General features: G+C 46.5%; 1 protein-coding gene and 2 long non-coding RNA genes across 6 annotated transcripts; 1 reads left to right on the top strand and 2 right to left on the bottom strand.

Moving 5' to 3' along the window:
- The first annotated feature begins 268 nt into the window (after positions 1-268).
- Positions 269-4,251, top strand: LOC109783477 (uncharacterized). 3 transcript variants are annotated; one of them, XR_012190455.1, is made up of 8 exons: positions 269-470; positions 549-760; positions 1,105-1,189; positions 1,691-1,982; positions 2,210-2,316; positions 2,390-2,488; positions 2,585-2,857; positions 4,071-4,251. It is a non-coding gene; the product is annotated as an uncharacterized lncRNA (long non-coding RNA). The 3 variants fall into 3 exon arrangements; XR_012190454.1 differs by lacking the exons at positions 1,691-1,982; positions 4,071-4,251 and adding an exon at positions 3,002-3,312 and having other exon boundaries at positions 2,210-2,278; XR_012190456.1 differs by lacking the exons at positions 1,691-1,982; positions 4,071-4,251 and adding an exon at positions 3,002-3,312.
- Positions 3,666-6,342, bottom strand: LOC141028195 (uncharacterized). Of its 2 annotated transcripts, none has more exons than XR_012190457.1 (6): positions 6,021-6,342; positions 5,706-5,920; positions 5,134-5,177; positions 4,773-5,034; positions 4,263-4,686; positions 3,666-4,171 (listed from the first exon to the last, which is right to left on the bottom strand). It is a non-coding gene; the product is annotated as an uncharacterized lncRNA (long non-coding RNA). The 2 variants fall into 2 exon arrangements; XR_012190458.1 differs by having other exon boundaries at positions 5,706-5,931; positions 6,021-6,161.
- Positions 6,343-7,456: 1,114 nt separating this feature from the next.
- On the bottom strand, positions 7,457-8,177 carry LOC109783507 (non-specific lipid-transfer protein 4.1). The gene has a single exon (XM_020342111.4). The coding sequence runs from the start codon at positions 8,080-8,082 to the stop codon at positions 7,735-7,737; it is 348 nt and encodes a 115-aa protein (XP_020197700.1). The 5' UTR covers positions 8,083-8,177; the 3' UTR covers positions 7,457-7,734.
- Between the last annotated feature and the right edge of the window lie 15,767 nt (positions 8,178-23,944).

The following is a 23,944-nucleotide window of genomic DNA, read 5'->3' as shown; positions in this document are numbered from 1 at the left end:
TCCACATCGAAAGTGCTATTCTGAGCTCGAGCTCAAATGAGCTCGTTATCTAGGTTGTTGGTTAGCGCTAAGATTCGAACCATGCCAGGTATATCTTTCTGTATTCGCAGCAGTTTGTGCGCTATTTTCCGAACGGTGGGCCACCAAACTTCCGCTTTTAATGCGACGGCCGTTATCTTCCGCTTCGCGGCTCAGACGGGGTGATACGACCTGTGCTACGGTTCAGACATAGTGCACCTAACGGCCGCCGTCCGACCCGCCCCCATTAATTTAGTTGTGCACGCCAGGCAATCCATACAGCCTCTCTCCCGAAGATTCGTTCCCCTCTGCCTCCCTCTCATCGTCTTCTTCACCCTCCTCGGCAAGGACCAGATCGGGAAAGATGACCACTTATCTTCTTCTCCGGCCGACGGGTACTGCCGCTGATCCATTGGCGACAAGGTGGTCAACTTTATCTCTCGAGCCGGGATGTAAGATTTCTTTAGCAGCATAAATCATTTTCTCGCAGCCAGATCCCTTTTTGCTGAACTTCAATCTCATTCATGCAGGCTGGGTCATGCCAGTTTTTTGAGATCCACGGACACGTTCACACGTACCTGCCGGAGTTGACTCGCCATGGCATGTCCCAGTCCCACGTGCTTCACCATAGATCCAGGCGCGAGCACAACTTCGTCCACAGTTGCCAGGCAAAGATCCAACAAGCTCAGGGACGCCCCCCTGCGCTGCACCGCACTGCTGCTCGACGGACAGCCAACGCACGGTGCTGCTTTTGGCTTGCACCAACCACTCCTTGTTGCGGCTATCCTGTTCTTAATCTTCGCGAGATGAGCACTTAGTTTTAGTGTAGAGTCCTGTAATGGGGAGAGTCTAATTTCGTGATTACATTAAGTAGTACGAACACGTGTAAGCTGCATGCTAATGTCCTGTCTTTTGTTCTCCCACTGCTATATGTTATTGTCGTGTCGAAGCATGTAATCATGGTTATCTCTGTATAATATTAATCAAGTTCTACCCTCATGGCAGGCATTTTTATTGACGATTTCTTATGACTCACACTACATTTAATTAATCATAACCTCTCATTTTTTTATTCACTATGTGTAGTCACATCAATCATAGCCCAGGAGGAAGATCTGTTAGGCGGAGAACACCTTCGATCTTGGTGCACCAGCAGTCGCCGGCTTTTCAGGTGCGTCCGCCTTACCTTCATTTTTCCTGCTCCTGCTGCACCCAGTTCTGCATAATCCTAGATTCAGTCTTCAAAATCACATCTTGCTAGATTTGTACATTCATAGATTCAGAGATCTAGTCCTTCAAATCAATTGCATCTGAAGATTCATACATTTCCACAGTCACTCCTTTCAGATCACGCGAATGTCTAGTGCACGTTCTTTACAGCAGGTTTCATTTAGATTATTTTGCTTAGAATTAACAGGGCCAGACACACTGTCCTGCTAACTTAGCAAGCAGCTCACACTTGATGCTACCGCGTACAAGATCGTACATACTTACACACGAACCCAATGCAGTTATTTTTATCCTTGGTTCTGACTGAAATTCACCTTAGTGACGTAATTCCTAAGCGGTTGTCGTCGATTTATCTTGGCTAAAGTCACTGCAGCGACCAAAAGCCCAATTGCCTGTGCCTGCACTTAATGAATTTAATTGCATTTTCTGTCCACAATCCCAGCCTCATTATTTTCGCCGATATTATGGCCTCGAGATGTCGGATAAAGGCAGCTGCGACGGGGAGACCGCTGATGACATCGTTCATGAAGATAGCCAAAATTCAGCAGAGTGGTGACTCAGCTGTGCCACCAGCACCGACATCTCGCATGTCTGTCAAGCACACTATTGAAGTCATACAGACATTCAATGAGTTCAAGTGATTACTTGTCATGAGCTTTGGCTTTGGCGGCATGCTCGAACTCCTAATGTTGCAGAAACTGAACCTCAAATTCAGTACTTGGACAATGAGCAAGGTCAGCACCACCCGATGCGCCATTGTCCTGGCTGAGAACAAGATACTTAAGTTCTGAGCATAGGATGTTCACAAAGTCTTTGGAATCCCATGTAGACATCGCAACATAAAGGGTTGGGATGGCCACATCAAGCCAGAAGAAATTAAGTTCATAAAGTCGATGTGCTTGTCGGCAATAGACTCATTGGTCATGAACTGATGTGCTTGCTTTTCCGCCATTTTGCTCAGCCTGATTGTCAAGCAGATACCGAAAACCCCTATCTAAGGTGGAGGCACCCTATCGAACCTGATTTCTCAGTAAGCCCGTCACTCCAGTTTTTTGAAGCTCCCCAATTGTAATTTCCCTGTCATTTCTTTTTAAATCAATTTCCCATGCTCTGGTGAACTTATCACTTTCATTTCAACCAGACTCTGGTGTTGTCTGATTCTGGTTTCTTCCACACGGTAACAATACAGAAGTAGTTATCTGCTGACTCGATCAAGTATGACATAGCATCGTCTCAAGCGGTACACAATGATCCCACACATGTTTTACTAAGTTATCCATATGATATCCACCTACATATACACACAACTTATCAAGATTTTCTGTTTCTGAAATAGTTCATCACACCGGTGCCGCGCCCGGAAGGCTGGATGATTCTAGTGTGGGATATGCTACAAAAAGTATTAAATGTGACTGATCCTCTTTATGCCAAAAGTTCAACCAATCACCCATACAAGGAACGCGACGAAGCCTTGGCATGGAAGCTGCACAATGCATTACTCTCGTGCCTTGGCATGAATTCTATCCCGGATGGCCAGCAACCAAGGAAAACTGGTGGATCAAGCATGAACCCACAACCGATGACATCTTCACGACGTAAGTGACACCAGGTCAGGACTACATCCTTATTGCTGAAAAGACTCACCCCTCGTTCCATGTGGCACGCTTTCTGCATTTTTGCAGCGATAAGACAGGTTTCTGCACAATGCATTTCCAACCTGGAAATTGACACCTCCATACAAATTTGTTCACAGCACAACATATCCAAAATACAGAGGGACAGCCTGCATGAGTGCTTGAAGCTGCAGGGTAATTTTTCCCAGATTTCTAAGAAGGCATTGTGGAAAGTCTTAGCACCTTCAGACTCCTTCGACGACTAGGAATCCTCCTTCATCACTCACCGGAGGAAATTTCATGCATCACATCCTGATAGTTATTTGTAGCTTCCCCGTAGAGTTTTTTGGGTTGTAAGGCAGTACAAATACCATGAACTTGCCAAAGCTATGTTGGTTTCAGATTCTGCCAGAACCTTGTTTAATTTCTTATCTGCTTCCCATTGCTTTGATCATCTAGACCCTGTATACCAGTGCGACCCACTTGCCCCTTACTTCATGTGACGCCCATTTTTATTTAGGCGTTCAGCTGCTAATATAACAAACTGCTCAGCGTATCCCACACACATATTAAAATGGCATGCAAAATGAAGGCATTGCCATGACATATCCAACCAAATGGTAACCTTGCAGCTTGCACAAAGTCTCACATGCCAATATTCATGGATGTTTGTCTAAAGGCAAACCCTTCCTGCCCCGGCAGGCTTGCAAATATGGTGCCATATCCTTAAGAGATCAAGAAAAGTTATCTACACGTGTATTCATCCATATACCATAACCAACCACACCTCATGATACTATCAGCTCCAAGTCATCACAGCAATACATCACACACATACACTTCAAACATCACTGTCTTTTACATGCAGAGATCAACACAAGTTTGTCAAAACCAAAATGAGACATCTTGCCACACTCATGCTACCTACCAAAACACACAGGGTTTTCCTACAAGTCCTGTCCTCTAATCACTTAGAGGTCTGCACGCAAAATAGTCAGCTGCAGTCTTCACCTTTTCTGCTTCCATAGACAGCGGGATAAGAAGTGCCCACACACCACTATGAAGGATGGGAGCTAAACAAGATTCCCAGTGCGACGAATCCCATCTAATTACTAGAACTAGTCTTAGCTAGATTTTCTTCGCAAACTTGAACTCTTACACATAATATAACTAACTACATCATGACATGGCCTCTCCTTCCTTTTTCAGAATAGCACTTCGTGCATCATGAAGATTGGGAGCTCATCCTTTTCCCCCTTCATGGAGATCACCTCGTATGCAAGCTGCTTCTTTAGATATGCTAGCTCGTCCTGCAACACAGTTCATTTGTATCAGTCACTCCCATGAAATCATCAACAGTTTTTCAGCATTATTACATATGTTTTCCTAATATGTACTCACCCCAGAGAGCTGATGCTCAAGGTATAGGCCATTGTATTCTCTGAAGTAGTGGGAAACCAAAATCCACAGCTTCTTGGACATTGCTGTCCTGACCTGCGCACACCACCATTGGCTGGACTCGATTCAGCATGGCACCTTTGTCTGCAAGTCGATCATGTAGGCCAAGACCATCCCTAACTTCTGCATAAGGTAACATCACTATCAAATTTCAACCGATTATATGCATCCACACTTGTGTCACCTACATCACAAGTTCCATCATGTGCATGTACACGGTGAAGTGTCGATATGAGAATGTGTTGTTCTATATACTGTCTTTCTGGTACTGTGTCAGGTGAGCTGGCAATATATCTCGAGCATCCTTCATCCACCTCTTCACTATATGTTTCACTGGTATTTCTTTAGCTCTAATGAAGTCTAGAACCTGCACAAAACAAAATTCAATTGCTGTCAGCAACTACTTCACCCGAGCCACCCTCGAAAAAGCTTGCCTAAAAAAATATTACAAACCTTCAACACATGCCTGCACAACAGGCCCACGTGTGCAAACTGGCCACACTCGAACTCGAATTCATTCCCCTCATCAAGCATTGTAACCTTGTAAGATGCCCTGCACCACTTCTCCCTCTTCTCTGCTTCACTATGGATTGCAATGTACGTCCTATGTTTGTCAACCTCTTCAACTTGATAAGCCCCGCACTCGTTCAGTATGTGCCCAAACTGTTCGAACGTTGCTCTCGACTGCAAGGTTTGCTCTCATAAGCATTCTCCCCTGCAATTTCAGTGTACATCAAGGGAGATTCCATTATAGATACAGAACTTAGTTACAAATACGCAAGAGAAAGGAAATATAAATCCACATCATCCTTACAATTCTAGTTTGTTTCTCCTCGTAGTTCTCCTCCCATTCTCAGCCTACAAACACAGGCACATAAATCATGAAGTTTTCTAAATGCACGAACCAATCAGCCTACAACTCATAGGCACATCTAGCTTTATTCTTGTAATTGCAGAGAGTAATCACCCTAACAATACAGGCACATATAATCTGAGATGAGTTTTCAAAATACAGGACAACAAATAGTCTGCAAAACACCAACCCTTAATTTAGTAATTAAGCCTGGAAACACAGGCTCATGAGGCATGGATTTCCAAAATACAGGGAGCAAACAGCATGCAACCACTTGGACACGAATCAGAAATCTTTTCCACTAGAGAATAGTAACCAACCTGCATTTCTGCTTTCATGGATTACATGCGCATATAGCCTACATTTTTTTGAACGCACAGAACAAATCAGCCTCCAAACACAGGCGGACACAACATGAAATTTACTAGTGCAGACAGCAATCAAGCACTTGCTCTAACTGCATGATTTATTGAATCGTTTGTAACTTAAGTTACAGATTTTCTGATGGAAGGCAAAGTTGCTACTTCACCAACCTTCTGTTCCACCCCGGTGCTTGGCAGCTTGGGGATTCATCTTCCCCATCAATAGCTCCTGACATTGGCGGCGAGCTCTCCTTTCTGTTCGCCGCCACCCCCTTCGCCCACAAGATTTGTGCTTCACCTGCGGTGCCACTTCGAGATCCCCCACGGCGAAGGCATTCACAGCCGCCAGAGCCGGCACCAAGCTCTCCCCTACCTCCCCTACCAGACTGGATCCGATCTTGCAAGAAATCCAACTTCTGGATCAGCTAATGAGAGGGCTAAAAAAAAAGTGCAGGCAGCATCGCCAGAGGAACCAAAGATCCATACCTGCTGATTGGTTGCATCAGAAACTCTCGCCGGCGGCGCTCGTTGCCTATGTCCCCGAGTCTACCCACGCCCTAGTCGAGAAGACTCTCGGTCCTGCCTTCAATTCGTTTCTACCACCACGGAAAGCGAACTTCGTGGTCCACGAATCTGACGGCGAGGCGGATTCTGTTCCACGGCTCACCACGCCACAGCCCGACGGCCGTCCACACGGTCGTCAACTCTTCCCCGCGCCGTGGCCCACCTCCCATCGCTTTCGCATGCGTATTTCGCTACAGTTCTCTTTTTCTGGCGGACCACATGGCCGCGTATATAACTCTGGCACAGATCCCCAAGCGTTAAACGACGACCTAGATAACGAGCTCATTTGAGCTCGCGCTCAATTACTCCGCGTCCGTTCGACATCTCTTTAAGTTATTTATTGATCAAGCTAACGGCAAAACTTTGATCAAAATGCATATATACACACGTCCTGGTTAATATATAAACCATGTTTTTACAACTACACATCCTAAATTACAACAGAGGAAAAAGGTGCACACGAGGCCTCTCATACATTAGCAACAAATGGCGTTGTCCCCTTAGTCCTATTTGAGTGAATATTTGTTAAATTTTCCTGCGCAAGTACTCATTGCCATTCTCCACTCGGCTTTCTTCTGTTGTAAGTGGCTCATCCATCCATGTAGCATCCTGTCTGATCGATGATTTGTTGTTGTCGGTGGATTCATTTTTTAGAGCAACTTTCGATGGTTTCGTAATTACCATTTCATACTCCCTGATCCATTGCTAGCAAAAATAGAGTATATTGTAAGTACATCATGACCAAGAGTGCTCCAATTTTTCATTGGCGTACTTGCTAACAATTGGTGCTTAATTAATTACAATCTTGCATGATGATCTTTCCTGTATGTGGTTTGAAATTTACCAAAACCCATCTAGAATTTTTTTGTGGTGAATCGGAACATGGTGATTCGAGCAGTCCCAGAGACCTGAAGTTGTTTACATTTGGCCAGACGATCTATGTTCTGGGTGCGTTTTTCAGAAATATACCACTACTCCAATTTCTTAGAAACAATTACCAGTAGGAGTTTTCATTGGTGGTTGCATTCACTAAATTTCGGTGTCGTCTCTCACAGTTTTTGGGTGTGTTTACTGGTGGTTGCATTGTTATCTTTGCGTTTGTTATGCTGGTATCTGGTATCTGGTGTTTATGGCTATCGCTTTAGTATCAATTTCAGTTCGGTTTGTTATAGTTTGTAATAGGAGGAGATCATGATTTCTTTGGAGGGGGCGGCCCCAATTTCCTAAGAAACAAAAAGGTAGTGTTTGTAAGAGGAACTGAAACAAGCGAAATGTGATTGTTCCATTATAGTAAATGAGCAAGAAACAGGAATCTAATGTTTTGCCAGCCATGCATGTGTAATAACGACGCATGCGAGTACTGCTGAATATACGATCCATAAATCAGAAGTGCACATGGTACAAAGTACAACAACCTCATGTATCTCCTCAACGGGAGAGAAGTAACAACCAAACATCGATACAATAGTGTGACCGGCCATGCAGAACTGGCTCGACATACATACTCCTCTCTGTCTCACATGAACAGCATTTATTCGTATATATGTGTGTGTGTGTGTGTGTGTGTGTGTGACCCGAACATAGTTAGTGTCGATGGATGGCACTATAGGCGGCGACCATGGTGGCCAGTGGTTGATCAGCGAATCTTAGAGCAGTCCACGGATGAGCTAATGGCGTAGGGGATGCTGACGCCGCACTTGGAGGGGATGCCAGCGGCCTTTCCAGCGTTGAGCCCACCAGCAGCACTCTTAATGCACTTGCACGCCGCTTGCTTGTCAGCGGTGCTCCGCGCTGCGCCGGCCAGACTCCTGACACCACTGCAGCAGGCCGCAGGTGGGCTGGAGCCGCTGCCGCGTGCATAGGAGATGCAGGGGCTCAAGGCAGAGCTCACCTGGCCACAGGAGATTGCAGCGTCTGTGGCTGTGAGGACCATTGCTGCCACGAGGGTGAACAACACGAGTTGAGCAGCTGCAGCACGGGCCATCTTGATCAAGCTAGCAATAGTAGTAGTGCTGAGCTCAGATGTAGATGATGAGATGGATGGACTTGCTAAGTGGTTGTACTTGTGAGGAGCTCTGTAGGGGATGCATGAGCTTAAATAGGGATTCTGGCAAATATGGGATCCCATTCGTAATAACTGTACACAAGTATTGCGTCCAGATGGACCAATTGGGTTGATGCACGCGAGCAAATACATAAATTTAGGTTGTTGTTTGATGTTGGAATCCATCGATGGTCGTTAATGCATTTTGCTGGATGTTGAGTTGGGCCCCATGGATGGACCTAGCGTGTGCACAGCAGATTAATGACGGGACTAAGAGGTTTACCTAATCTCAGTCTCTCGTGGAGTAGTGTAGTTGAGTGCATTGATGACAGTGAGCTCGAACCATGAACTACATAAATCTGACGGTGCATGTGATCTTATAGGGCTCTAGTTAAATGACTTTACTCATTCTGTCTCAAATGTTAAATTCGACAATGTGCCAATGTCACGGTTTGATACTCATCGATGTGGTCTTCAAACGTATATTTTGAATATCGATTTAGTTTCTATGAAATACTCTCTTGTCCCACAATATAAAATCGTTTCTCAAGCTAACATAGCTTGAAAAACGATTTTATACTATGGGACGGAGGGGGGTGTCTTTCAAGTAAATAGCAACGTATTATATATGTCAATTTGACTAAGTAAAACATCAACTATATTTGGCAAACGGCCTTGGCGAACAGATCCTGATAGCTCAGTGGTGAGGCGAATACGGGCGGATTGTGCCACTACCATAAGGCCTATGGTTTCTCGAACCACATGTGTCATGCCTCAACATGGCAATGGGTACCCGCAACCCACAAACCCGACAGGTAAAAACCCTATTAGGGCAAGAGTTTGAGAAAAATATATACCCATGGGTTTATAAATGGGAAGAAATTGTACCGAGTGGGTAAGGCGGGTACGGGATGGGAAGGCCATACCCATACCCGAGTACCGGCATATCCGCATACGGGAAGAAAACCGCCAACCTCGACCCAAAATCCTCTCCCCTTAACCACGTGCATGATGTTGTTTAAATGTGTTGATCTTGTTTTGTGAACTCATAATTTTGTCTTTGATTTTGTTGATCTTATTATATAGTCGCCTTCACTTGATCATTTTCTATGTAGGAATTGTACAAGTAGCTTGAATGAAAGAATATTAGAGAAAAATGTGTCCCTCTTGTTTGTCTTGTAATTGAAAAAAGAAGATAGAAAATATGTCAATGTTTCTCTAAGAAGTTCACTTAGAGGCTACTCATCCATGATTGTAATTGGAAATTGTTTGGTGCCATCTAGTTCAAGCTTATTGTTATCTACTTCTAAAAAATAATACCATTTTTTATTCCATCGCACGTGGTATATATGTGCTGAAATACTAAAATGTGGTATATATGTGTTGATTTTGTGTGTACATATATACTAAAACTCATGCCAATATGGATGGAGTTTGAGAGGTGTAACACAGAAGACTCATCTCATTATGTGCCACTGATGTAGGATCTCAATCTATTATACGATGCCACCATGGAAAGAGGTCCAGAGGGTGGACGCATGGGATGTAAAATAGCACAATTTGGAAACAAAAAGGTAATGAATAAAAAAGGGATTTCTATTTTCTATTCCTATGACCTCGGTTGCTTAGTACTCCTCAGTTTTGCCCCACACAACTAACATCCCTCACTTTTCTCCTCCTCGCCCGACACTCAAAAATGCCGAACCGAGCGTTTCTGTCCGGTCAACATAGTTGACCGTTACCTGGCGCATATAGTGATGCATGGAGCACCCGGGAGCCACCTGTCAGCATATTTATTAGGGAAAAATAGTGGAATATAATGATGGTCGGGCATCCCAGGACCCACATGTCAGTGTCTGGTTTATTTGGAAAATTAAGGGTGGAATATAGTGCCACCCGTGGGGGTCGAACACGAGAGCAACGGTTGACTATGCATAGTGTGAGCCATTTTAGTCGGATGTGTCTTTGTGCTTATTTGCAGAGTCTCGACTATATGACCTGAATTTTTTTAGGGATTCTACATTACAGAAGGGCACACGAATCAGTGACCCTGGAAAGAAAGAACGTGGCAGTGTAAAACACATCGGATTCGGAGATTCAGAAAGTCTTAACAAGCATGATTTTTTAACAGGGGCGACATAAGATGGCCAGCCGGCGTCGACAGAGGCTAGTTGTCTTGATCGAACGAAAGGATGATGGTGCCATCATCGTCGTTATTGTGGTCTTCATCGTCAAAGGAGAATAGGACGACGACATAGAGTGGCCGCCCTCTTCTGCTCTGCTCTTAAGCTGCCGCCACTTCTTCAGCCGCCCGACGCCTAACAGCCTCTGGCTGCGATGTGAACAAAGACGCGGCTAGCACCACCTGGTTGAGCTGCTGATGCGCCGAGCACAGGGCCTCCTCGGCCTGGGTAGTGAGCAAGACAACATCATATGCAGGAGTCATCACATCTTCCTCTACCTCGTCTTCCACATTGTGGACATCGAGGTGCTACTGCATCGCCTCGAAGGCCACCTCCTTGGCGCCTTCCTCCTCAGCCTCCCAGCGATTACGAGACAGCTCGGACAATGCCTGCACGAGCTCAGAGTTCTTGGAGTAGGAGCCCAAGCCCAACGAGCCCACGCTGGAGTTGGGGCTGGTGCCAGTCTTGGAGCCCTTGCCGGAGTTGGAGCCCGCTGCCGCTGGTGCCGGGCACCGGCGCCCTGGGGCAACGACCTCCTGTGGAGAACCTTGCGGTCAGAAGCTGCCTTACAATGGCGGCTGTACTAGATTTGGATTGGATTTCACAACGCGTGGAAGCAATGGAGTGAAATATCGGTGGAACGATTCCGAACACCGGTATTTAATCAATGGAGTACCAGGAAGGGGATACAAGTGGTGGCGGTTGATTGTTTTCACGACATCTAGAATTGGCGGGAATGCACGGTGGCGGGAAGGAGCGGTGGAGGCGGTGGCCGTGGTAATGGAGCACCTCCGTGTGGCTCTCCCCTCTTGGTGGCATGCGTACGGGCGGTGGCACAGCAGAGAGAGCTGCAAATTTTGCAAAGGACCCCTTGTTGACCGAACAATATATAACTAGAGCCCAAATAGACTGGATACTTTTCGAAAGACCCCCTCGTTATGAATGTGGCCCATTCATTTTTTATCCAAAGTAGACCACATACGATACACAATGCCCCAATTTCATGAATTTTCTTGTTTATTTCTATATTTCATCCATTTAGTGAATTTCTAGAGATTTATCAGGACTTGCTCAAATTTGAACTACAAGTGTGATTTTTTTGGTCCTGAAAATTAGAAAAAATCATTTTATGCTTATAATTGGTAGTGTAGGCACTGGGCACAACCAAAGTTGAAATTCCCAAGCATTTGCTAGGAATGGTCAACCTTGCAAGTTTGACCATATTTTGGAAAAAAATCAAAGAAAATAATAAAAAAAACCTCAAAAATTGAAAACCTTTTGCATTGAGTGATCTTATGTGAACATGTTAGTAGGAAATATAATAAACTTGCAATACACAAGTTTAAAAATTGGGTCGATGTATATGTTGCACTTTTTTGGACTACTTGCATACATGTTGCACCATTTTGGAGTACATATGTACATGTTGCAATTTTTTTGATTAGCTCTGCAAGTGCATGATACTATCATTCTATGTTGACCTATTTTTGGTTATTTTTGCATGTTGCACGTTTTTAAGTAAGTTTTGCATGTGGCTACTTTTAGAAAAGTTTGCATGATGCATTGTTCTTGAACATGCAAAAGCCACTCAACGTAGGTATTCCTAAAGGTAGCATACACCAACTTTGTAAACACATTCAAACATAAGTTGACGACATGATTAAGCTTAGCAAATCATAGTACAACAACTTCTTATTTTTTCAGTTTACACTGGACATCCACATATTGGATATTTGGCACTAGCTAGAAGGGGGTTGGAGACGCTTAAGATGATGAGCCAGGAGGTGGTGGGACCATTGAGAACTTTGCCCAAATTGAGCCGAGAGCTCATACGGCTCCACCACTATTGGGACAGTCTTGCAACCCGGCTTGGACTCTAAGTAGGGCCGCGACAGACCCTCCCCGACACCACCCTCCATCCACTCCTGGTCATTCATTTCCTCATCCTCGTCATCCACTGGAATGGTCAGGTTCGTGTCTGCCGACGAAGGATGAGCGATGATCTTCATATCACCAGAGAGCACACCTCTTCTGCAACCTCGTTCTGGATGATGATATCCAAACCCCCTGGTATTTGTCGTCTTCCACATCCTCCTCCCACTCCTCGTCAGAATCCTCCCCCTTCTCCTTCTCCTCATCAGAATCCTCTTCCTTCTCCTCCTCTTCGGAATCCTCTTGCTCCTCCTCCTCCTCGTTACAAATCTCTCACTCCTCGCCAGGATCCTCCTCCTCCTCCTCCTCATCGTTTGCATCCTCCTCTTATGTTTCCTCGTCAACGACATCAATAATACGCAAATTTACCGACCCTTCCGGCTCTGGATTCGACGACGATAGGCGGGAGCAATACTCGAACCATCGCACTCGTTGTTAAGGATCCGGTGACCCCATCGCTTCTTCCATTGCCCAGAGGATAATCTCCATTGAGATTGCGCCATTGTTTTCATGAACCGTCCGCTTCAGTTCATCCAATGTTACTTCCAAGGTTAGGCCCCACGAGTGCAACTCGAGAGCTTTCTCGCTCAGAAACCAGGAGCATATTTCCATGCACTAGGCCAGCAACTGCTCGTCTCCGGCTCAAAATTCTTCCATTGCCCTCTTCCATCTAACTACATCTAGCAATGAAGCAAAGACGAATTTTGCAAATCAAATTATTAAAAACGAACTCGATTGTAAGGATCAAAATTACAACATAATCTAAAGTGGGCTCCTATGAACGGATCCTAATTTCTAGTTTTTTTCTTTCAAACTAGCTGCCACTATCACAAATGCAACCCTAAAAAATCTTGCATAATGTTTGCAAACTGGAGCAGCTCAATGAACAACAATTCAATTGCTCAATCGCCCATTCAATCGAATGATCCAAATTGCTAGGGTTTCTATTAGAAACGTACATGTCGACCAATTATATCGGATGGTTCCTGCAGGCTGCGACGTATCACCAGGTCGCTTCGCTATCGGAGCTCAGGCGGACGGTCAGAGTGGGTGGCGGGGCTGCTAGGGCATGGCGGCGCCGGACTGCTGATGACCCACAAGTATAGGGGATCTATCGTAGTCCTTTCGATAAGTAAGAGTGTCGAACCCAACGAGGAGCAGAAGGAAATGACAAGTGGTTTTCAGCAAGGTATTCTCTGCAAGCACTGAAATTATCGATAACAGATAGTTTTGTGATAAAATAAATCGTAACGGGTAACAAGTAAATGAAGTAACTAAGGTGGAGCAAGGTGGCCCAATTCTTTTTGTAGCAAAGGACAAGCTTGGACAAACTCTTATATAAAGCAAAGCGCTCTCGAGGACACACGAGAATTGTCGTCAAGTTAGTTTTCATGCTCCCGTGGACCGGTGCTTGGGTGCTGCCCTTTCTTGGACAAGCCTCCCACTTATGATTAACCCCTCTCGCAAGCATCCGCAACTACGAAAGAAGTATTAAGGTAAACCTAACCATAGCATGAAACATATGGATCCAAATTAGCCCATTGCGAAGCAATGCATAAACTAGGGTTTAAGCTTCTGTCACTCTTGCAACCCATCATCTACTTATTGCTTCCCAATGACTTCCCCTAGGCCCAAATAATGGTGAAGTGTCATGTAGTCGACATTCACATAACACCACTAGAGGAGAGACAACATACATCTCATCAAAATATCAAACGAATACCAAATTCACATGATTACTTTTAACAAGACTTCTCCCATGTCCTCAGGAACAAACTTAACAACACACAAAGCATAATCATAATCAAGATCATAGGAGTATTAATTATCATTAAGGATCCGAAAATATAATCTTCCACTGAATAAACCAATTAGTATCAAGTACAAGCAGTAATCAACACTTCTAGCAACCCACGGGTACCAATATGAGGTTTTGAGACCAAGATCGAATACAAGAGATGAACTAGGGTTTGAAAGGAGATGGTACTGGTGAAGATGTTGATGGAGATTGACCCTCCCTCGATTAGAGGATCGATGGTGATGACGATGGCGATTATTTCCCCCTCCCTGTTTCCCCGGCAGAACAGCTCTGTCGGAGCCCTAGATTGGTTCTGGCCAGGTTCCGCCTCGAGACGGTGGCGCTTCGTCCCGAAAGCTTCTTCTTGACTTTTTCCAGGGTGAAAGACACCATATAGCCAAAGATTGGCACCGGAGGCCTACCAGGGGGCCCACAAAATCAAGGGGCGCGCCCAGGGGGGTAGGACGCGCCCTCCACCCTTATGGCTGGCAGGTGGCCCCCCTCTGGTTCTTTATTCTCCCAATATTTTTTATATATTCCAAAAACATGCTCCGTGAAGTTTCAAGACTTTTGAAGTTGTGCAGAATAGGTCTCTAATATTTGCTCATTTTCGAGTCCAGAATTCCAGCTGCCGGCATTCCCCCTCTTCATGTAAACCTTGTAAAATAAGAGAGAATAGGCATAAGTATTGTGATATAATGTGTAATAACAGCCCATAATGCAATAAATATCTATATAAAAGCATGATGCATAATGCACGTATCAACTGCTACGGAACGGCTGGAACGGTTGCTCGCTCGGGGTCGGGCTATTTTAGGCCAAAGAAAGTGAAGCTCACGCAGTCCATGTCCCACTCGTCCTAAGCGATCATGGCCATGGCCCACCTTCCATACGCGGCCCACATGTCCAAAGAACTGCCGCGTCAGTAACTGAGTGGTCATGGTCAACTGCTTTGACCCGACGACAAAGCTCCGTTTGGGCTTTTGTGAGAACGAGGCGAGTGGTGGAGGGGAAAAGTGAACGAAAGTTAGATGATATGGGCAAAACCGAGCACAACTAAGCAACCAGAGGCACAGGGAATAGAAATCCGAAAAAAAATATGGACAAAAAACAAAAAACATGATACTATGTTTTTTTATAATTAGATTCACAAAGACACGTACTCACAATGACCAACTGTGGAGTAGTTGAGTGCATTGATGATGGTGAGATCGACAAGTGAAATATGGGTGCATGTGGTACTGGTCATGTTGGGCTTCGGAGCAACTACCTTGCCTTACTTTTTCCCCATGTCACATTTTAAAAATTCATTGATGCCATATTCAGATCTACATTTTGACTGTTCATTTAATTTATATGAAGACATGCCTTTCGGGTAAATAGCCAACCATTACGTACGTAGCACTAAGTAAAGTATAAACTATATTTCTAAAGTGGCTTGGCCGCTTTGGTGCTCCCGGATCCGATAGCGGAACGTCCAAGCGGAATATATGTGTGCCGTGCTGCTGTTATTTGGACTATCTACTGTGATACACATCCAACCCTTTTTTAACCGTACCAGTGATACATGGAGTCATCTGTGAGCTATGATTTTTTTTCGCCACACATACAGCACCAGTAATATTGAACCACCGGAATCCTATTTCTAATGATCGCGCCATACTACTGTAGCACCGGATGCAAAAAATCAATAATACAAAAGCTATATTAGTCACGCCCATGTTATCACATCGAGCTCGTCAAATTCTATGGAAGCACCGTCCAAACATGGACCAAATTAATGTGTCATAGTGTAGATATGTATAGTAGCGTTGGAATCATTAATGCGGCAACGCCAACCTCTGCTGGGAATGTCTTAAAAATGTGTCATTTTCCTTCTCCGGGCTCTCTTCTCATACACACTTCCCACCTTGTATGCTGCAAGAAATCCGGATACCCTACACCAACTTTGTATTCTTCAATATACTAGTACGAGATACTGGAATCTAATAGGAGTGCCAAGAAGCATCTTTGTATAGTTTCGATGCATAACGGTAGGAGGCATGGGAAAAATGGCAATATTAAGGGCACTGCAAATTTGTGGAAGTTAGTCTCACGAGGCTGTTTCTTAGAGCATCTCCAGCCGCGCCCCCAAGAGGCCCCCAAGGCGTTTTTTTAGCGCCGGCGACCGAAAATCATCCCAGTTGCGTCCCAGGATCTCATTTAGCGCCGATTTGGGCCGAAATAATAGCCGGCGAACCCGAGCCGAACCCAAGCGCCCGGGGGTCGCCTGGGGGCGCCGGCCGAAGCAAAAAGGGGTGTGGGGCCGCTCTGTCGGCGAGAGGAGACCCTTTTCCCGCCGTTTCCCCCTGCTTTCCCCCATCGGCTTCCCTCCCGTTCTCTATTCCTCCCGCCAATCTCTTCCTCCTCCCCTCCAGCCGGCCGCCATGCCGCCAAAGAAGTACGTGGCCCCCCGCGCCGGGACGGATGCCACTACCCAGCCGAAGCAGAGGGCGCCGCCGTCCAAGCCCCCAGGCATATCTAGCGCCGACTGGAAGGCGGAAGTTTAGCGCCGGGAGGCTGTCACCACCAACCGATGGAACAGGGCCAACGCCAAGAAGACCCGGGACAGGGTGGCGCTCGTGGCTGCGGCGGTGGCAGAGCAGGAGGATCGCACGGCCGAACAAGCTGAGGCGGCTCGCGCGGGGATGATGAATCTACCCGGCGGCCATGGCCCGTACACGTCCTGGAGCCAGAAAGAGTCGGGTCTCCGGTCGGCTTCTCGTCGTCGCCACAACCCTGGGGCTGCACGCCGTCGCTCGGCTATGCCGACGGCGAGGTGCACGGCGGGTTCAATCCCAACACCAGCTTCCCACATGGCCACCCGGCCCAGCGCACGCCCTCGCCCGCCTTCGGCGGCATGCAGTACCCCCCGTACTCCTACTCGCCACCGGCCTATGCCGCCTCCCTGACGCCACCTCTCCCCCGTGCCGCGCTGCTCTTCTCACAAGCCTCCTCGTCGCATCTCGGCGACACCGACGCGACGGAGGCCGACATGGACGACATCATCATGACCGGCTCGGCCGCCGCCGTCGCCTCCTCCGGGTTCACTGCCCAAGATGATACAATGGACCTCAACGACGACATGGACGGCGAGCTCGACTACGGCAAGGAGGAGCTAGAGGGGGAGGAGGAGGAGGAGAAGGAGTCGGCGCCTGCTCCGGCAAGGAAAGAGAGGAAGAAGAAGAGGCGGGCGGCCAGGACCGGCGAGCCGCACGTCAAGTGGGCGTCCAAGGAGGACGAGTGCCTCGCCGAAGCGTGGAAAGTCGTCTGCCTCGACTCGATCACCAGCACGAACCAGATCGTCGACACGTATTGGGAGCGCATCAAGGCCGAGTTCGACAAGCGCAAGCTCGTCGACCCCTACTTCAAAGGCGTCTACATGTAGCGCAGGTCGAAGGCAATGGCGAACCATTGGGGGCTCATCGAAACGGCGTGCAACAAATGGGTTGTCGAGGAGATCGCGGCTCGCCCGGAGAGCGGCGCCAGCATCGAGGGTCAGGTATGGCACGCCGGTCTCTGTCATTTCTTTTCGTTGTGTGCGCCACCGACTGTTGTTCCTCGACGCAGATGGTGCGGATGTTCAAGGACAGGAGCACCGACCAAGATTTCAAGTACCTCCACGTCTTCTCCCGGATCGAGAAGTGCGAGAAGTGGGTTGAAGTCTGGCACACCCTGGCCAAGGCCAAGGAGACGTACAAGCCGGACATGCCGACGCCAGGCGCGGCCGACGGGCGCCCGGACGACAACAAAAGGGCCAAGTCGGCGAAACACACCGAGTCGGCCACCGCACGTGTGCAAGAGTCCATCGAGCATTGCCATGCCGACGCCTAGGCCCGGGCCGCCCAGCGGGAAGAGAAAACCGAGGCGCGGTGATCGGCGTTGATGACAAACAACGCCGTCAAGCTTGACCTGCTTCGGACCAACGTCGCCGCAAAGAAGATGAACACCGACCTGGCTTTCCTGATGGGGGGCGCGAACATGCTCCGGAGCAACGGTGAGCAGCTCAAGGCGTGGTACCTAGCGGAGCGTGGCCTCATCCTGAACCAGATGTCGTCAACCGCGGCGCCAACTCCCACGCCGACGCCAACGCCGCCGCCAAGCCCGAGCGATGATGCCTCGATGACGCCTAGCACAGAAGCCGCGCCGACACCGACTCCTCCAACGACAGAGGCCGACACCGCCGTTTGATGCATTGCCTACGCGTCCGTCCTTTCTTTTGCACGCCGAAATTTTTATTTGATTGCAGAATTGTGGCAAGTTGATCGACGAACTGTGGCGCTGATTGATATCCCACAAGTATAGGGGATCGCAACTGTTTTCGAGGGTAGAGTATTCAATCCAAATTTATTGATTCGACACAAGGGGAGCCAAAGAATATTCTCAAGTATTAGAAGTGGAGTTGTCAATTCAACCACACCTGTAAGATTTCATATCTGCAGCAAAATATTTAGTAGCAAAGTAGTATGGAAGTAGCGGTAACGGTGACAAAAGTAACACTAGTAGTATTGTAGCAATTGTAACAGCAGCAACGGAAAAGTAACTAAGCAAGGATCAATACGTGAAAAGCTCGTAGGCATTGGATCAGTGATGGAGAATTATGTCGGATGCGATTCCTCATGTAACAGTTATAACATAGGGTGACACAGAACTAGCTCCATTTCATCAATGTAATGTAGGCATGTATTCCGAATATAGTCATACGTGCTTATGGAAAAGAACTTGCATGACATCTTTTGTCCCACCCTCCCGTGGCAGCGGGGTCCTATTGGAAACTAAGGGATATTAAGGCCTCTTTTTAATAGAGTACCGGACCAAAGCATTAACACTTAGTGAATATATGAACTCCTCAAACTACGGTCATCATCGGTAAGTATCCCGATTATTGTCACTTCGGGGTTAACGGATCATAACACATAATAGGTGACTATAGACTTGCAAGATAGGATCAAGAACTCACATATATTCATGAAAACATAATAGGTTCAGATCTGAAATCATGGCACTCGGGCCCTAGTGACAAGCATTAAGCATAGCAAAGTCATAGCAATATCAATCTTAGAACATAATGGATACTAGGGATCAAACCCTAACAAAGCTAACTCGATTATATGATAAATCTCATCCAACCCATCACCGTCCAGCAAGCCTACGATGGAATTACTCACGCACGGTGGTGAGCATCATGAAATTGGTGATGGAGGAAGGTTGATGATGATGATGGCGACGGATTCCCCTCTCCGGAGACCCGAACGGACTCCAGATCAGCCCTCCCGAGAGAGATTAGGGCTTGGCGGCGGCTCCGTATCGTAAAATGCGATGAATCCTTCTCTCTGATTTTTTCTCCCCGAACGTGAATATATAGAGTCGGAGTTGAGGTCGGTGGAGCTCCAGGGGGCCCACGAGGCAGGGGGGCGCACCACAGGGGGTGGGCGTGCCCCCACCGTCGTGGACAGGGTGTGGGCCCCTGATCTTGATTCTTTCGCCAGTATTTTTTATTAATTCCGAAAATATTCTCCGTGAAGTTTCAGGTCATTCCGAAAACTTTTATTTCTGCACAAAAATAACACCATGGCAATTCTGCTGAAAACAACGTCAGTCCGGGTTAGTTCCATTCAAATCATTAAAGTTAGAGTCCAAACAAGGGCAAAAGTGTTTGGAAAAGTGGATACGTTGGAGACGTATCAACTCCTCCAAGCTTAAACCTTTGCTTGTCCTCAAGCAATTCAGTTGATAAACTGAAAGTGATAAAGAAAAACTTTTACAAACTCTGTTTGTGCTTGTTGTTGTAAATATGTAAAGCCAGCATTCAAGTTTTCAGCAAGGATTATGAACTAACCATATTGACAATAACACTTAGGTCTCATGTTTACTCATATCAATGGCATAATCAACTAGCGAGCAATAATAATAAATCTCGGATGACAACACTTTCTCAAAACAATCATAATATGATATAATAAGATGGTATCTCGCTAGCCCTTTCTGAGACCGCAAAACATAAATGCAGAGCACCCATGAAGATCAAGGACAGACTAAACATTGTAATTCATGGTAAAAGAGATCCAGTCATAGTCATACTCAATATAAACTAATAGTAATGCATGCAAATGACGGCGGTGCTCTCCAACTGATGCTTTCTAATAAGAGGATGATGACTCAACATAAAAGTAAATAGATAGGCCCTTCGTAGAGGGAAGCAGGGATTTGTAGAGGTGCTAGAGCTCAAGTTTTGAAACAGAGATAAATATTATTTTGAGCGGCATACTTTCATTTGCAGTGGTGCTACACACATTATAGGCGGTTCCCAAATAGAATGGTAAATTTTATACTCCCCCACCACCAACAAACATCAATCCATGGCTTGCCCGAAACAACGGGTGCCCTCCAACTAACAACAGTCCTAGGGGAGTTTTGTTTGCAATTATTTTGATTTAATTGAGCATGGGACTAGGCATCCCGGTACCAGCGATTTTCTCTTGAATGAGGAGCAGAGTCCACTCCTCATGAGAATAACCCACCTAGCATGGAAGATATAGACATCCCTAGTTGATATAACAAGACGTGTGATACGCGGCAAATAGGTCTGTAATCAGAAAAGTGAAGACCGATAATAACACAGACGATTGATTCTAATAAGATGTATGTGATATACTCTATCTACACAACATATATTGGCCATTGGGGGACAGGCGGTCATCCGGATACACCATAAGGATGCAAAGAGGCATCCTATATCATTAAGGACTAGCTATTCCACCACAACGAGTAGCTCATGTAAGAGAACTCTCAAGTTAAGTGTGCTCAGGCTGGAGCAGCCATCAGATCGGTGACTGGATGGGAAGTTGTGTTGATGTTAAATTAACATATAGGATGGGTCGTATCTGTCAAATTAAATGACTGATATGACCCATCCCATTAGTTAATTTAACCTTGAGGTCTTTGTTGTTTATTTTTTTATTTTTTAACACATGTTAAAGAAGGTCTACCGCATTACTTTTTGACAATGTGCATATGTGGCATACAGTTGATCCATCCGACCTGTTTGTGATGCAATAAGCCATGTGTGTTGTGGGCAAACGCTTGCTAGTATTCAACCGTTTGCGATTGATGAATTCATCACCGACGAGTTTCCTACTGTGGTCCTTGTTCATCTGATCATCATCTACTTCTTGTGCTAGCTCGATATTCCTTCTATGCTAAGTTTCCATTAATTGATGACGTTTTATGAACACACCACCGTTTCCCACCATTCCCTCACCTGTTTCCCGCCATCCAGCGATATTGCGCGTAAACCTAGGCGACGCACGACGCACGGAGGCGACAAGCGCAGCCTGTAGCACATCCACCTTTTCCAAGCATGCCAACCCACCAAAGCGCCGCCTCTGCCATCAACCTCATCGACGAGGAAAACGAGTAGGCGCCACGGCCCATCGAGGCCTGATGCGGCTTGAAGCTACGTCGGTATTTCCCCAAAGAGGAAGGGATGATGCAGCACATCGGCGGTAGGTATTTCCCACAGTTATGAGACCAAGGTTATCGAACCAGTAGGAGAACCAAGCAACACAATGTAAACAGCCCCTGCACACAAATAACAAGTACTCGCAATCCGACGTGTAAAAAGGGTTGTCAGTCCCTTTCGGGTAGCGGCACCCCAAGATATGCAAACGGACGTGAATAAAATTGTAGTAGATTGATAGATCGAACGCCAAATAAAATAAATGAGAATAAATTGCAGCAAGGTATTTTTCTATTTTTTGTTTAATAGATATGCAAATAAGAGCAATGGAAAAGTAGATCGCAAAGGCAAATATATGAGAAAGAGATCCGGGGGCGTAGGTTTCATTAGTGGCTTCTCTCGAGAAAAATAGCAAACGGTGTGTAAATAAATTACTGTTAGGAAATTGATAGAACTTCAAATAATCATGACGATATCCAGGTAATCATTATTATATAGGCATCACATCCAAGATTAGTAGACCGACTCCTGCCTGCATCTACTACTATTAGTCCACACATCGACCGCTATCTAGCATACATCTAGTGTATTAAGTTCATGGAGAAACAGAGTAATGCAATAACACTACAGGAATCCTTAGTTGCAATAGATCAAGTTGTAGACAAGATCTATTAATGTAGAAATAGACCCCACCATCTTATCCTTAGTAGCAACGATACATACGTGTCGGTTCCCCTTCCATCACTGGGATCAAGCACCGTAAGATCGAACCAACTACAAAGCACCTCTTCACATTGCAAGATAAATAGATAAAGTTGACCAAACAAAACCCAAATATCGAAGACGAAATACGAGGCTATAAGCAATCATGCATATAAGAGATCAAAGAAGATTCAAATAACTTTCATGGATAAAAAGATAGATCTGATCATAAACTCAAAGTTCATCCGATCCCAACAAACACACCACAAAAAAGACTTACATCATATGGATCTCCAAGAGACCATTGTATTGAGAATCAAAAGAGAGAGAGAAAGGAAGCCATCTAGCTACTATCTACGGACCCGAAGGTCTACAAAGAACTATTCACGCATCATCGGAGAGGCACCACTGGAGGCAGTGAACCCCTTCGTGATGGTGTCTAGATTGGATCTGGTGGTTCTGGACTCTGCAGCTGCTGGAATTGATTTTCGTCGACTCCCCTAGGGTTTCTGGAATATTGTGGTATTTATAGAGCAAAGAGGCGGTCCAGGGGGCACCCGAGGTGGGCACAACTCACCAGGGCGCGCCTGGGCCTCCTGGCACGCTCTGGTGGGTTGTGCTCCCCTCGTAGCACCCCCCGGGCGCTGCCTTGGCCCATTGGGTGTCTTCTTGTCCATAAAAAATCTTCGTAAATTTTCGTTGCATTTGGACTCCGTTTGGTATTGATTTCCTGCGATGTAAAAAACATGCAGAAAACACCAACTGGCACATGGCACTATGTGAATAGGTTAGTACCAAAAAATGATATAAAATGACTATAAAATGATTATAAAATATCCAAGATTGATAATATAGCAACATGGAATCAAAAATTATAGAGACGTTGGAGACATATCAAGGCCGAGGCGCTCCCCGGCAACGCGATGGACATCGCCGTGATGCGCGTCATCGCCAGAGTTGAGCAGACCTTTGGCACACGGCGGTTGAGCGTCGCGGATCAAGATAGGTATGTCAGCGCCGACAGGTTGCAGCTCGCACACAACATGATCGATGGTGCGCCGCAGAGCAAGCTAGGCGCTTCAGCGCCGATAGGCTGAGGCTGGCCGCAAGTAGAGACCGTTGGAGCGCCGCAGAGCGAGAGGCGCGACGCGCCGCACAGCAAGAGCGGATCCATCGGCGCTTGTTTGCCGTAGACACGGCGTCACAGCTGGGTACATGTCCCGTCAGTACCTCCATTCCTCGCCAGGAGTGGGCAGAGGCCCTCTGCGCCGTACTTGCACCAGAGGCCGGCCGCGTCATACTTGCACCGGATGCCCGCCGCGCCTTTCGCATGGGTCGTGTTGTTCGCCTTGTCCGCGGCACGCTCGATGCTAACATGCTTGTCGGTAGTCTCGACCGCCTCCTTGGCCCAGGTGTCCACCTAGGAGCAGTAGGGGAACATGGCAGTCGCATCCTCGAGCTGGTGATCTTCGATGAAATAGCCGACTTGGAGCTCGAGATCACGCTTCAGATGTACCGCGAGTGTATCGACCGCTTGGACGAACGCCTGCACAAGTTCAGGCAGAGCCAAGAGCTACCATAGGCAAGGGCTGCTGGTCATGGTCTCATGGACGCGTTTTATTTTGTTGAGTCGCTTCGACATGGATAGCTATGTATTCACAGCAATCATAGTATTGCTCTGTTATCTGC

This window comes from Aegilops tauschii, unplaced genomic scaffold (genome assembly GCF_002575655.3).
Source record: "Aegilops tauschii subsp. strangulata cultivar AL8/78 unplaced genomic scaffold, Aet v6.0 Super-Scaffold_100252, whole genome shotgun sequence".
Taxonomy (NCBI): Eukaryota; Viridiplantae; Streptophyta; class Magnoliopsida; order Poales; family Poaceae; genus Aegilops; species Aegilops tauschii.
Note: the sequence above shows the minus strand (reverse complement) of the source record. Positions and strands in the feature narration are given on the sequence as shown.